Below are 13362 nucleotides of genomic sequence, written 5' to 3'. Positions count from 1 at the left end.
CTGTTTGCTCGGTAAGCAAACTGCAGGAGGTCCAGCAGGGGGCCTGTGATGTCTTTCAGGTGCTTCAACACCAGCCGCTCAAAGGATTTCATGACCACAGACGTCAGGGCTACAGGCCTGTAGTCATTTAATCCTAGGATGGAGGGTTTCTTGGGACCCGGGATGATGGTGGATCGTTTGAGGCAGGAGGGGACCTCACATTTCTCCAGTGACTTGTTGAAGATCCATGTGAAGATCGGAGCGAGTTGATTTGCACAGGCTTTCAGGCATGATGGGGAGACGTTATCAGGTCCTCCAGCTTTCTTTGTTTTCATGCGCTGAAAGAGCCTGTTTACATCTTCCTCGGAGATCTTTAGTGCAGGTAGGAAGATCTGATGGTGGGGGGTTGGTAGCTTTGTGGGAAGAACTTGTTCCTGAATGGGATGTGGAGGAGATGGTTTGAGGTGTGAATGGCTTCTTGTCATGTCTGCAGTAGAAGCCATTCAGACGGTTGGCCAGGAGACGACTCTGTTCAGGATGGGTGGAGGGGCTCCTGTAGACAGTCAGGTTTCTCAGACCGGTCCATACAGCTGAAGTGTCACCAGTAGAAAGGATGTTCTTCAGCTTCTCACTGTAGCTTCTCTTAGCTGCTTTGATCTCCTTTGTTAGTTTGTTCCTGGCCTGCCTGTACCGCGCCCAATCTCCACTGCTGTGAGCTTCTTCCTTTTCCCGGCGCAGATTCCTGAGGTGTGGAGTAAACCATGGCTTGTTGTTCAGAAGGTCTTGGTCTTGGTCTTGGTCTGCACACACAGGTCTTGGTCTGCACACACATGTCCTCACAGAAACTGATGTATGATGTCACCACATCAGTTAGTTGGTTTAAGTCAGTGGCTGAAGTTTCAAAAACAGTCCAGTCTGTGCATTCAAAGCAGGCCTGTAGCATCTGCTTTGATTCCTCAGTCCACTTCTTAACAGTGTGAACCTTGGGTTTGGAAGCTCTTAGTCTCTGTCTGTAGGTTGGGATGAGGTGGATAAGAGAATGATCTGAAAAACCCAGAGCAGCCCTGGTAACAGCATGATATGAGTCCTTTAAAGCTGTGTAACAATGGTCCAGTGTGTTTTTATCTCTGGTGGGACACTTAATATGCTGTCTGTATTTGGGGAGTTCATTTGAGAGGTTTGCTCTGTTAAAATCTCCCAGTATTATGATGAAAGAGTCTGTGTATTTTTTCTCCAGGTCTGTAATCATCTCAGCAAGATGTTTTTCAGCAGCAGAAGTGCAGCCATGCGGTGGAAAATATGAGCCGATTATTATAAACGAGGAAAACTCTCTCGGTGAATAAAACGGTTTACAGATTATGGAAAATGACTCCAGATCAGGACTACATGTTTTCCCCAGCACTTTCGGCGCAGTATCCCGTATAGTACTGCGGCTCCGCTTGCCAGGAGCTCAGTGAACCTCGGATCGATGAAAGATGGTGAAAAAATCCCAAGAGAGGACTCTCTGATGTTGAGATGTTCATCTCTGCTGAATGAGACCAGAGGATTGTGGCTCGAAAAACATAAAAACACACAAAATACACAAAGAAAGAGCAAAGCTCCGAGGCTGCCATCGTCGGCACCATCTTGTTTTAACTTTTGTTGAAATGTCCTCACTTTGCGATAAAAATACGAAAAATGGTTCTCACTCAGCAACAACAAGAACACACACACACACAACCAGCCGTGCACACAGGTGAAAATTAGGGAAACCTCCATGTTTACCTTAAAGCATTTCCCTCTTTTTCAGAAGGAAGTGTGTGTGTGTGTGTTCCTGTCTTGGCATCACAGTGAGAACCATTTTCCTGATTTCACCATCAAACTGAGGACCATTTGTACCAAAGTGAGGACATTTTGCTGGTCCTCACGACCTATTTTGCTAACGGTTAGGTTTAGGACTAAGGTATGAATTGACTTTAGGTTCAGGTTAGGGTTAGACATGCACTGGTAATGGTTAGGTTTAGGGTTATTGTCAGGGTTAGAGCATAGAAAGGGTTGAAAATGACTGAAAATCAATGGAAGTCAACACATGGTCCTCACTACATATAGCAAAACAAGAGTGTGTGTGTGTGTGTGTGGCTCATTTATCTACATTGCATATTTTGTCCTGTTTCAACCACAAACCTTTATGTGTTATTTGGGGATTTTACTGAAAAGGAAGGAAAATGATTTAGTTTTCAACATTTTTCACAAATAAAACTGGAAAAGTTTGCCGTGTGTTTGTGTTCGGTCACTTTCACTCTGTCACAACTAAATGAAATTCAGTGACACCAAATGTCTTCAGATGTTAGCAGTAAACAGAGTCCGTCTGTGTGTAACTGAACCCCAGCATAACTCCAGATGTTCTGTAAGGAAAGCATTCATTAGAGAAGCAGCCAAGTGGTCCATGGTAGCTCTGGAGGAGCCACAGAGAACCATGGCTCACGTATCTGACCTTTATGGGCGAATGGGGAGGAGAAAGCCACCAGAAGTCCTGTTTGCTGTGAGCCTTGTAGGAGACACAGCAGCATTATGGTCCACATGTGAAACATTACATGTAGAGAAAATCAGAAACACCTTGTGACCCTGAACACACCATTTCCACAGTGAAACATGGCAGTGGCAACATCATGCTGTGGAGAAGCTGGTCAGAGTTATTGGAAGATGGATGGAGATAAATCCAGGAGAATCCTGGAAGAAAACCTTTTAGAGGCCGCAGAAGACCTGAGACTCAGGTGGAGATTCACCTTCCAGCACGAGAACCAGCCTGAACATCCAGCCAGAGATACAAAGGATGGAATAGGTCAGAGCAGATTCAGGTGTTAGAATGGCCTAGTCAAAGTCTAGACTGAAATCTAACGGAGAATCTGTGACAAGACTAGAAAACAGATGTTTTAAGAAGAAGGTAAAATGTCAGTCTGCAGATCTTTGAAGCTAGTGGAGACAAATCCCAGGAGCTGGACCTCCAGCCAAAGATGGTTCCACAAAGGAAACTTAGGTACTCCACACCTTTCAGATTTTAATTGTTAAAAAGGTTTAAAACCATGAATTTGTTTTCTTCCAGGTCACAGTTAGAAGATATGAAGAAACGCAGCATAGATCAGGAGGTCTCTACATCTTCCAGTCTCTCGGGTCTCCAAATGATCAGGATGATCACAACCTGATAGCCAGGATCAGATGTTGCTTCTGTCTGTGTTTATGAGCTGGGACTGAATCTGGGATCAGCTGGCTCTGCAGGATTGTCCTAAGTAAGCCTCAGGTGATCAGGTTCACGCTGTCTGTGGTGGATTCAGTTCCTGCTGCGCTGGCAGGAGTGGTTCTGCAGGTTCTGACTGAAACATGACCCTGCAGGTTGGATCTGTCGGGTTACCAGACTGCGCTGAGACATTCAGGTGTCTGAGCGTCTCTTCAGGCTCTTCCATTCAGGACGTGTTTCTATGAAAGCAGCTGAATGGAAACACCTGGACGCTCCAAACGCCTCCTCATGTTCCCTCTCGGTGCTGCACAGGTGAGGCTCCGCCCCCTGCTGCGTCAGCACCATGACATCAGCCTCAGGGCAAACTCTGGGTGTGTCGCACATAAAGGCAACCGCCACCCACCTCTTAAGGAACTTTGATCTGAGCAGCAGAGAGGTGAAGCCAAGTTCAGGGACAGACACACCTGAGGACAGGTGTCCCTCTGACCCTGACCCGTGAGAGACATGCAGAGAGACGGGTCAGGTTTTAATCAGCTTCAAGTCTGCTGAGAGACCCTGAAGACATCAGGTTCTGCTTCAGACAGTCAGCAGGAAACTGAACCTCCACCAGGCTGAAGATGGAAGCAGAGCAAACCCAAATTAAAGAAAGATAGAACAAGTGCTGATGTTCTGCAGGGACTAAACCAGGTCAGCTCTGGGGATCATAGAGATAACACAATTCAGAACCGGTGTCAGTTCACTGGTCCAGGATCACCTGAACATGCATGGTGTCAGGAGGACTCCCAGAACCGGACTGACACATGCATCAGCTTAACACCTGCAGGTAGCATGAACTTTGACCTCATTATGGTGAACATCTCAGGGCAGCAGCTGGGAGGCCAAACACATTAAAGTAGTGGGCTACAATATGGCTCATGATGTTCTGATCCAAATCTTAACAAAAACTGTACAATATTATTGAAGTTGACAGTTTAGATATTTTTAATGAAATTATGCTTTATGGTCTGAATGTTCCATCACAACCGATCCAATTCCTTTTCATATCAAACGGTAAAGTTCATCAGAACTGGAACCAGAAGACACAAAAGTGTCTCCTAAGGTGGACGGAGGGACAGTTTTACTGCAGAGACACAACATGGCTGACAGAGCTCTCTGCTGTCAGACTGGTTCCCAGAGCTTCCAAAGGTAAACCCCAGAACCAGAACCCATCGAGCAGAAGCTGAGTGTAATCAGAATGAGATTGTGTCTACAGTCCAATGGAGGAAGGTGGTAAACAGCTCCGACTCAGAGGAAGTTCAGGTCATCTGGACTCGTATCATAAAATGACCACTTCCTGCCAATAACACCAACGGCTGACAGAAGCTCTGATAAATCAGGTTCTGGTTTACTACTAAACTCACAGAAAGATCCAGTTTGATTTGTTTATCATCTTAGAACAGAACCATGAAAGCCCACATGGTTCCAGCACAGTCCCTGAGGGGTTCAGGATAGTCCTGCAGAACCAGGAAATCTTCATCTCAAAAGAAAACCCACTCAGACCTCCCTCACAGGATCATCATCATCATCATCATGATCACACAGTGTTCCCCCTGCAGCAGAACCAGGAACCTTTCAGAGGACCTTTCTGGAGGCTTCTGATTGGTCAGACAGATCATCCGCCAAGGTTTAGAGTGTCTGCAGCTTCTGGTTCAGGAGATGGCAGCTGAGACCATCAGTGGAGAAGGTTTCCGGTTGGTTTAAGTGTTAAAGTCCAGATGAAGATGGACAAAACAACCACAAAGCTCAGAATGTTCTCATCTCTGCAGCTTTGAAGTTAAAAATGGAACCAAGGTTTGGTTATTTCTTCCAACCTCCCTGAAAGTTATTTTCTGTCCTCATGTGGACCGAGCCCATCTGAAGATCAGACCACAGCCCAGATGGACCTCCAACTTCTCAGTACTGATGGGACTCCACAATAATATCAGATTCCAAACTGCTGTTCCTTCACAGGAGCTGCTCTAACAGCAGAAGAGGAGAGAGAATCCATGACTGAACAGATGGAGCAGCAGGACCCCCTCAGAGGAGGATTAGGTGGGCTCTGGTGGTGTGGGGGGGGCTTTAAGCCCATCCTCCTGAAGAGTCCAGCAGCAGAATCAGGGATCTGCTGCTGGAGACAAACTGTTGTCTGGAGCAACAAACTATCTGTACCTGATCAGGATGAAGAATCAATAACTATCTGCTCAGACTGATCTGAGATCATCATAATCTGACCTGCTGCTGAGACAGAGAGAAGTTCTCATGGTGGAGCTTCTGAATACATGAACTCCTCAACCAAATCATGTGACTGATGCTCCATCTGTGGATGTTTGAAGGTTTGTTTTAGCCAGTCAGATTCTGCTCCATCTTCTCTAAAATAATCTTCTCAGACAGAGACTGATGCAGAATGAAGATGCTGAATCCCTCCAGAACGTTCTGAGGCTCTGCAGGAACTCATTCACCTGGTAGCATCTCTTCTACCTGTTTAACACGGAGCAGTAATAAACGCTGGGTTCTCAGTGGTCAGGAATCAGAGCTGCTGACAGGCTGCTCCACCGTCACCACCATCATCATAATCATCATAATCATGTATTCAGGTCTGTTTTAATAAAACATCTCAGCTTCACACACTGATGTTCAAACATGGAGAATCAGACCTAAAGATTCCACTACTCTCCACCACCAGAACCCAGCAGGTTTTCCTGCTAAATCATATCTGTGATCCTAAAGCATCAAAACGGTTCCTATAAAAAATAATGAGTGAAGCAAACCCAGAAACTGGAGGTGTGGCAGGGTTGTTGCTTTGGCTTATTGTTCCATTCTTCATTCACGAAAACATCCAGAATTCTGGATTTTCACTTTAAAACATGATTAGGTCCAATTATTGTTCAGTGTCCAGCAGCACAGATGCTCTGATACGTTCTAGATGCCCAGATATGTTCTAGAGGCCCAGGTACATTCTAGAGGCTCACGTTCTAGAGGCCCAGATACATTCTAGAGGCTCACGTTCTAGAGGCCCAGATACATTCTAGAGGCCCAGATACATTCTAGAGGCCCAGATACGTTCTAGAGGCCCAGGTACATTCTAGAGGCCCAGATACGTTCTAGAGGCCCAGATACATTCTAGAGGCCCAGATACGTTCTAGATGCCCAGATATGTTCTAGAGGCCCAGGTACGTTCTAGATGCCCAGATATGTTCTAGAGGCCCAGGTACATTCTAGAGGCTCACGTTCTAGAGGCCCAGATACATTCTAGAGGCTCACGTTCTAGAGGCCCAGATACATTCTAGATGCCCAGATATGTTCTAGAGGCCCAGGTACATTCTAGAGGCTCACGTTCTAGAGGCCCAGATACATTCTAGAGGCTCACGTTCTAGAGGCCCAGATACATTCTAGAGGCCCAGATACATTCTAGAGGCCCAGGTACATTCTAGAGGTTCTGATGATGTGCAAACCAAACACAGAAATCAGACCCAGTTGTTGGATATGCTGCAGAAAAATCAGAAGTTCTGAAAGCTCAGATCTTTATCACATCACTGCAGCAGCATCCTTTCTGGATGGAATTTGGAGCCTTATTCACTATGACCTTCCAGACACATCTGAACAACAAGCTGTGGTTCTTCTGATTAATGTGAGGAAGTGACAGAAATGATTCCCACCAGTGGAGAAAAGGGACAAATAGCCAGAACCTCCACCAGGAATAAAATCAACTTTTGGGTCAGTGCTGGAAAAACTAAACTTTCACAGCGTCTCACAGTTGATTTGATATGCTGATGAACTACATGATGTCGGGAACATCAGAAAATATTTCCTCTTGAAATCAGTGTCCCAGCAGCAGGTTCAGTCCTGACCCTGAACTTTGTGATGAATCATCATCACCTGTGCTGCACTAGGCTGGATTTCTAGTATGACAACCCAAACCATCAACAGTTTAACTGGTCCTGGACCAGAGTTTCTGCTCCCACACATGAAATAAACCAGTTAGAGTGGACTCTGTGGTTCCAACACCTGTCATCTCAGCCTCCTTCAAAACTGCATCTAAAAACAGCTGAATTTAAACAAAACGTGACACAGATTCAATCTGATGAGGTTTGCCTTGAAATAGTGAACTTAGCAGAACTTTACAGAACCTCCTCCTAAATTCGTTTCACACGTAAACCCTCATATCTCAAAGCTGTTATGTTTTAACCCCCTTGTTCTGTCTCTGTCCTCAGAACTTTAATCAGCAAGACCAGTATTCACACTAATCTGTACCGTGTGTAAATCTGAAGAAGTTAACTCGGACGTTCTGAACTCATCAGAACTCTGCTGACCCTCCTCTTGAATTCGGCTTACAGATAAACGTCCACATCTCCACGGTTTTCTTGTTTTTAACCTTCTTCCTCCCTCTCTGGGTCAGTCCTCTCACCCTGAGGAGCTTCCAGCCTCAAGCAGCAACAGGTGGATCACAGCCTTAAATTCTCCTGAAACAAGATGAGGTTCGGTTCCAGCGGAGCGGACTGGACCTCCTCTGGGTGACAAGTTTATAGCGGCAAGGTTCACTCAGAATAGGTCAGAAGTTGAAGGGAGTTCTGAACGGCAGGTGTTTTTCAGGTAAACTGGACTCACCTTGGTGAACAGCTCGTTCACAGACATTCTTCCTCTCTGTTCCACAAACCGTCTAAAACTCTTATCTGATCCCCATTAGGAGTCCATTTGAGCCCCCTATGATAAGGTTCGGTCCTGGACCCGTTCCTGACCTCCCAGGCTCAGGTTCGGGCAGAAGCAGCAAAAGTCCGCGGCAGTTTCGCTCACTTTGTTGGGATCAGCTCAATTCCTTGAGGCGGCAGGTGCTTTCAGTCGGTACCGCCTCTCTCTGTGAATCCGACTGTCTAATTCAGCCCAGCTGAACCGGAACCAAGATGTAGAACCTGAAGCACCAGCAGGTGTTGAACCGAGGTCGTCCGGACCGGTTCTTCCTGACCGCCGTGTTTTCTGCCAGCAGCCCTCTGATTGGCTGCTTCCTGAATCCCAGCCAGGTTTCTACTGAGGGCAAACGCACACGCACGCGCATATGTGGAACCGCAAACAGACACGCGCAGAGACACGCAGCAGTGGTTCAACGTGAGGCTCGGGGACCCGCAGAGGGTCGCGGGCTCAGTGTGAGCGGTCGGAGCTTGAAAACAGCAGCCTGTTCTTTACTTTCATCACATTCGATCTAATAATCATGTTAACAGCATTTATTCCACAAATACAGACTGTTCCTGAAATTATAAAACAGAAGATTATTTAAATTACAGTAATTAAGATATTTTTTGTCTTTTAAAATGAAATGTTCACAGAACCTTTTGGTTAAACCATACATTTTTACAAATAAATAAATAAAAATAAAAATTTCATTTGTCATTAGGAGTACATAGTTCATTTAAACTGAAGAAAAGGGGAAAATAAATGTCAGTAACTCTTAATAAATATTTGCCACCAGAAATTATGTGCTCTGTGTTACCCATTGGGAAAGACTTTTATTTTGAAATAATGAACTGATTTTTTTGACCAGAAAATAAAAGCAAAAGGTCCATGAGATTCAACCTTTAAAAAACATAGAATTTATTGCAGAACTTGTAATATTAATGTTGTATCTGTCAGTGGGAGATTTTCAACCTAAAAAATAACATCAATTATTTGAGTGATTTTAAGACCTCTTGCCAGTTATCTTTGAATCATATTATAATCATATATTGAATCATATTTTCCAGTTTTCTGTGAAAATTAGATTTTAATGAGACATTTCTTACCTGCATCAATTAATTTGTGTTAGACTTAGTGGTTTATTGTTATAATATAAGAAAGAAAATGACTGAAATGTTTTGTTGCCACCAGTAGTTTAATGAAAACTAGAAAATAATAGTTCTGTAAGAAATGATTTAACTGCAATGTTTGACATAAAAATCTGAATAGATTTTTCAAATGAAAACTTTAAAAATGAAGAGACAGAATGAGACAAGAGGGGACAGTGAGGGTCCTAACACTGAGGGGCCCTGACAACGGGGGGCCTGGTGGTGAGGAACCCTGTTGGTGAAGGACCCTGGCAGTGAGGGGCCCTGGGAGAGGGGGGCCTGGTGGTGAGGAACCCCGTTGGTGAAGGACCCTGGCAGTGAGGGGCCCTGGGAGAGGGGGGCCTGGTGGTGAGGAACCCTGTTGGTGAAGGACCCTGGCAGTGAGGGGCCCTGGGAGAGGGGGGCCTGGTGGTGAGGATCCCCGTTGGTGAAGGACCCTGGCAGTGAGGGGCCCTGGGAGAGGGGGGCCTGGTGGTGAGGAACCCCGTTGGTGAAGGACCCTGGCAGTGAGGGGCCCTGGGAGAGGGGGGCCTGGTGGTGAGGAACCCTGTTGGTGAAGGACCCTGGCAGTGAGGGGCCCTGGGAGAGGGGGGCCTGGTGTTGAGGAACCCCGATGGTGAAGGACCCTGGCAGTGAGGGGCCCTGGCAGTGAGGGGCCCTGGGAGAGGGGGGCCTGGTGGTGAGGAACCCCGTTGGTGAAGGACCCTGACAGAGAGGGGCCCTGGCAGTGAGTTTCTAAAGTCTCTAGCAGGAAGCTGTCATGAATAAATTCACATGGCTCCTCAGACTGATCTCCTGCTGGAATTCCTCTGAATCTGTTTGTGGTTAAATTAACAATTAGAGTTAAAGAAAAGGAAAGGAATCTGACAGAACCGGGCCGACTATGGAAAAAACACCCAGTCAAGACAAATTCCTGCTGACAGACGGCTACATATGTTTAACCTTCTTTGTTGTATTATATCCAGGTTAGAAAGTTTCATTAAAGCCGACCGAGTGAGTAGGTGTGAAGTGACAGCCACTCAGTTTCTGTCCCGAAAGGTTGAGGCAGCTTAAAGACTATCTGGTCTCTGCACCGCTGTATAACATGTCTTCAAATAGGAGAACGCCAGAACCCCATATGAAGCAGCCCACTGGGAATGCTTCCAAAGTTCTGCTGGATCTGTCTGCACTTGAGTGACATTGCAATTTTTTTATCCCTAAAGCAAAGCTGAACAAATCAAACCTAATTTTTTATTTATGACAGATTAATCTGCCCAGGTTCCTCATTCTATAAATAAAAATGATCTTCTGCAGGATCATTAAAGGTCCACATTGTTTGACAGACACAACTCTACCAGCTGAACTTCTGACCTTCTGGATGTTCTACAACCTGTTTGGTCCTTCAGACTCTTTAAAACCTAATATTTCTTATTTTTATACCATCAAACACAATAAAAACATAGTTTATATGTAATTCATGATGATCCAGACAGGAAGTATGGCTCTAGAACTGGATCAAGAATCCAGTACAGAACAATTCTGCTCAGATTTGCTGTAAATCCGCTCTCACTCTGTTAACAACCTGAAAACAAGAACGAGGTAATTTTGATGTTTTCAACCAAAGCTGTCATCAGAACCAATCAGAACATGTGAATAAACCTGAAAAAAGTTCTGTCAGAACCAACTTTGGGAATATTTCCCTACAGCAGCTGCAGTAGTTTTATATATTAACTCCTCCGAGTTCAGAAGTTTAGGTGACCTGGCTGCTATCAGACCGCTTGTGTAATGTCATGATAAGTGAACTTTGACCCCCACCCTCCCCCTCAGTCAGAACCCACAGCGGCTCGGCTCCTTACCTTACAGTAGGGGTTATAATCAGAGGCCATCCTGTGGGCCCACCAGTACCTCCTCAGTGATGCATTCAGGTGTCTGTTGGGTTCAGTCTCAGACCTGTCTGAGCTCAGCTATTATTCTTACACCAGCTTATGAGTCCACTCCCAAACCACTCCTGCTGCAGGTATGAGCTGTTTACCTGTCGGCCCGCCCACACCAGCCTTTATCAGGCTTCACTCAGACGTGGCTCACAAACAGATGCATCCTACTTAGGCTGAGGGTCCTGGATAAAACCTAACTCTGACACTCTGGGTTTATCTGGGTCACAGTATGCTTGGCAGTCAGAAGGCAACAAGGTGAACAATAAACCTTTACTTCAGGTATGGATCAGAACCAGGAGTGGAGAGACAACAGGAAGCAAAACCACCCTGAAAAGCAGAGATAGAAAGTATCAAGTAAAACGTTACCAACAAGAGCTAAAACTAAAAAACAGAACCAGTCAAAATCCAAAACTACATTTGAAGATTTATCAGTGATTTAACAGGGAAGCACGGGGGTGGCAGTATCATGGTGGTGATGAATTCATGTTTTTCGTTATTTGTATTGATTATTTCATTGAGCTGTAATTAAGTCTTTTTCTGAAACAACCTGTAGGTTTGTCACCAGAGTTTGATTAAAATGGACTCATGGAGCAGTGAGGACGACTCTGGTTCTTCAGCCTCTCCACAGCAAGAAAGGAGAGAGAAGAGCTGGCCTGATGCAGAATTATCCAGAACCATTCAAAGTGGAGTTCAGGATATCAGAGGTTCAGAGGTTCAGACTAATGGCTGAAGGCAAACCTGGAGGCTCCCATTAAACATCAGTGTCTCTGAGACCCAGACACAAACCTCAGGTTGGTCCAAACTCTGAAGAAACTTTTGGTTCATCGGAGGCTGATGTCTGTCCAGAATCAGAACCGATTCAACTCCATCAGCAGCAGCTTCAGGTATCAGGTATATCAACTGGGGGAAAATCTACTGAAATAAATCGGTCAGAAGATCTAACTTGGGTCAATGAACTTCTGGGTTTCAGGAGAATATCTGGGTGAACTCATGAGTTCTGGGTGGGAACAAGACTGGGAAGGTGGGAGCTTCCTGGTTGCTACACAGATATGTCAGGAAAAGAGAGTGTTAGCTGAAGGAGACAGGTTGATGGTTTCAAGCAGAACAGAAGGAACGTTCTCGAAGTCCGAGTTTCAACTGTTATCCCATAGAACCATCCCAGAAGGAGCTGGAACCGGACCAGAAACTGCTCCACAAGGCTAAACCGGGGTGTCTTTAAATTAATGTTCAGGTCTCAAATATTTAGTGGAAAGATTTATTTGATATTTAATAACGTTTGTGTGGTTACGTTTAAATAAATTCAAATCTGATTCATTTCTAATAAAACTCCCAGATCGTCACGTCTTCTTATTTACAGCGAGGTAGAAAAGTATTTACACCCTCATAGATTTACCTGAGGAAAAACTAAAAGCAGTTTTCAAATTATGATTTCATTCAATAAGGAACAAAAGCTCCAAACCAACCTGAAGTCAGGGAAAAAGTATTTACCCCCCTGTTACAGAATTCACAGAAGGACTAAACTACATTATTTAGAAAGCTGAGCTCAATTTGACCTGACCTGTAGAAATAAATCATTTTAAAATTCAAATTTATTTTTTTTTTTTATATTTTAATTCGGTTTTTCCTCCAAAACAAAACATTGCCTGAGACAAGTGATAGAAAAACAACATAAAATAAGTTATTACTGCATAAAAAATATAAATGTGCATAAATCTATGGAAAAATTTAAATAAAATGCATTTCAGAAACATCCAGATTCATCTCATGCTGAGACCAATTTCCAACATTTTCTACAATCTGTCATATTTGTCATTTTTTATACACCTGTTTTTCACTGTCTTCCAGTGAACAGTACTGACTTTCTTGGCAATCAAGGGTAAAATACGTAAAATATGTCTTTGGGCCGCAGTGAAACGATATAACAGAATAAATAAAACAGTACATTTGAGGGGACTTCTCTTTTCACTTTATTCTCAATCTCTACTTTAAGGTTTTTCCAGTACTCCAAAATGACCGGACAGTCCCAGAATATATGCGTATAATAACCACTTTTACCACTTTGTCTCCGACATAAAGCTGCTGAGGAATCCTTCACAAACGTTAAAATAACCAGAGGAAAAATATCAGATTTTGAGTTTCCAGTCGAAATCTTTTCTTGGGATCAATTCTTTCTGTTTCTTTATGATTGTGTGAATGACTTTCAATGCGCTTCTTGAAAGAGTTGATTAAAAATAAGCTGCACATTTCCTAAAGCCATAGTCCCACATTGAGGATGGAAAATCTACATCTTTTAGCATTTTAAAAGTCTTTACAGTTTGTTTTGTCCATTAATTTCCAATCTTCAATTTATTGACATGGCTTAGGTCTATAAAAGCTAGGGCAGGTAACTGTATGCCTTTGGCTTCACCCCGAGTCCACTTTGCCT

At 44.3% G+C, this 13362-nt stretch overlaps 1 protein-coding gene across 2 annotated transcripts in view; it reads right to left on the bottom strand.

Moving 5' to 3' along the window:
• The window catches only part of myo5b (myosin VB), a 59850-nt gene extending 48887 nt beyond the window's left edge, over positions 1 to 10963 (bottom strand). The window contains exon 1 of one of the 2 annotated variants that reach the window (XM_047371803.1): positions 10860 to 10963. In XM_047371803.1, coding sequence (XP_047227759.1) covers positions 10860 to 10889 — 30 coding nt within the window. In that variant the 5' untranslated portion in view covers positions 10890 to 10963. Of the gene's footprint in view, positions 1 to 7816; positions 8190 to 10859 lie in introns of those variants that run through there. The other variant, XM_047371804.1, reaches the window with a different exon arrangement.
• Positions 10964 to 13362: the final 2399 nt, after the last annotated feature.

This window comes from Girardinichthys multiradiatus, chromosome 8, assembly GCF_021462225.1.
Source record: "Girardinichthys multiradiatus isolate DD_20200921_A chromosome 8, DD_fGirMul_XY1, whole genome shotgun sequence".
NCBI classification, from domain to species: domain Eukaryota; kingdom Metazoa; phylum Chordata; class Actinopteri; order Cyprinodontiformes; family Goodeidae; genus Girardinichthys; species Girardinichthys multiradiatus.
This window is presented reverse-complemented; position numbering and strand designations above follow the sequence as displayed.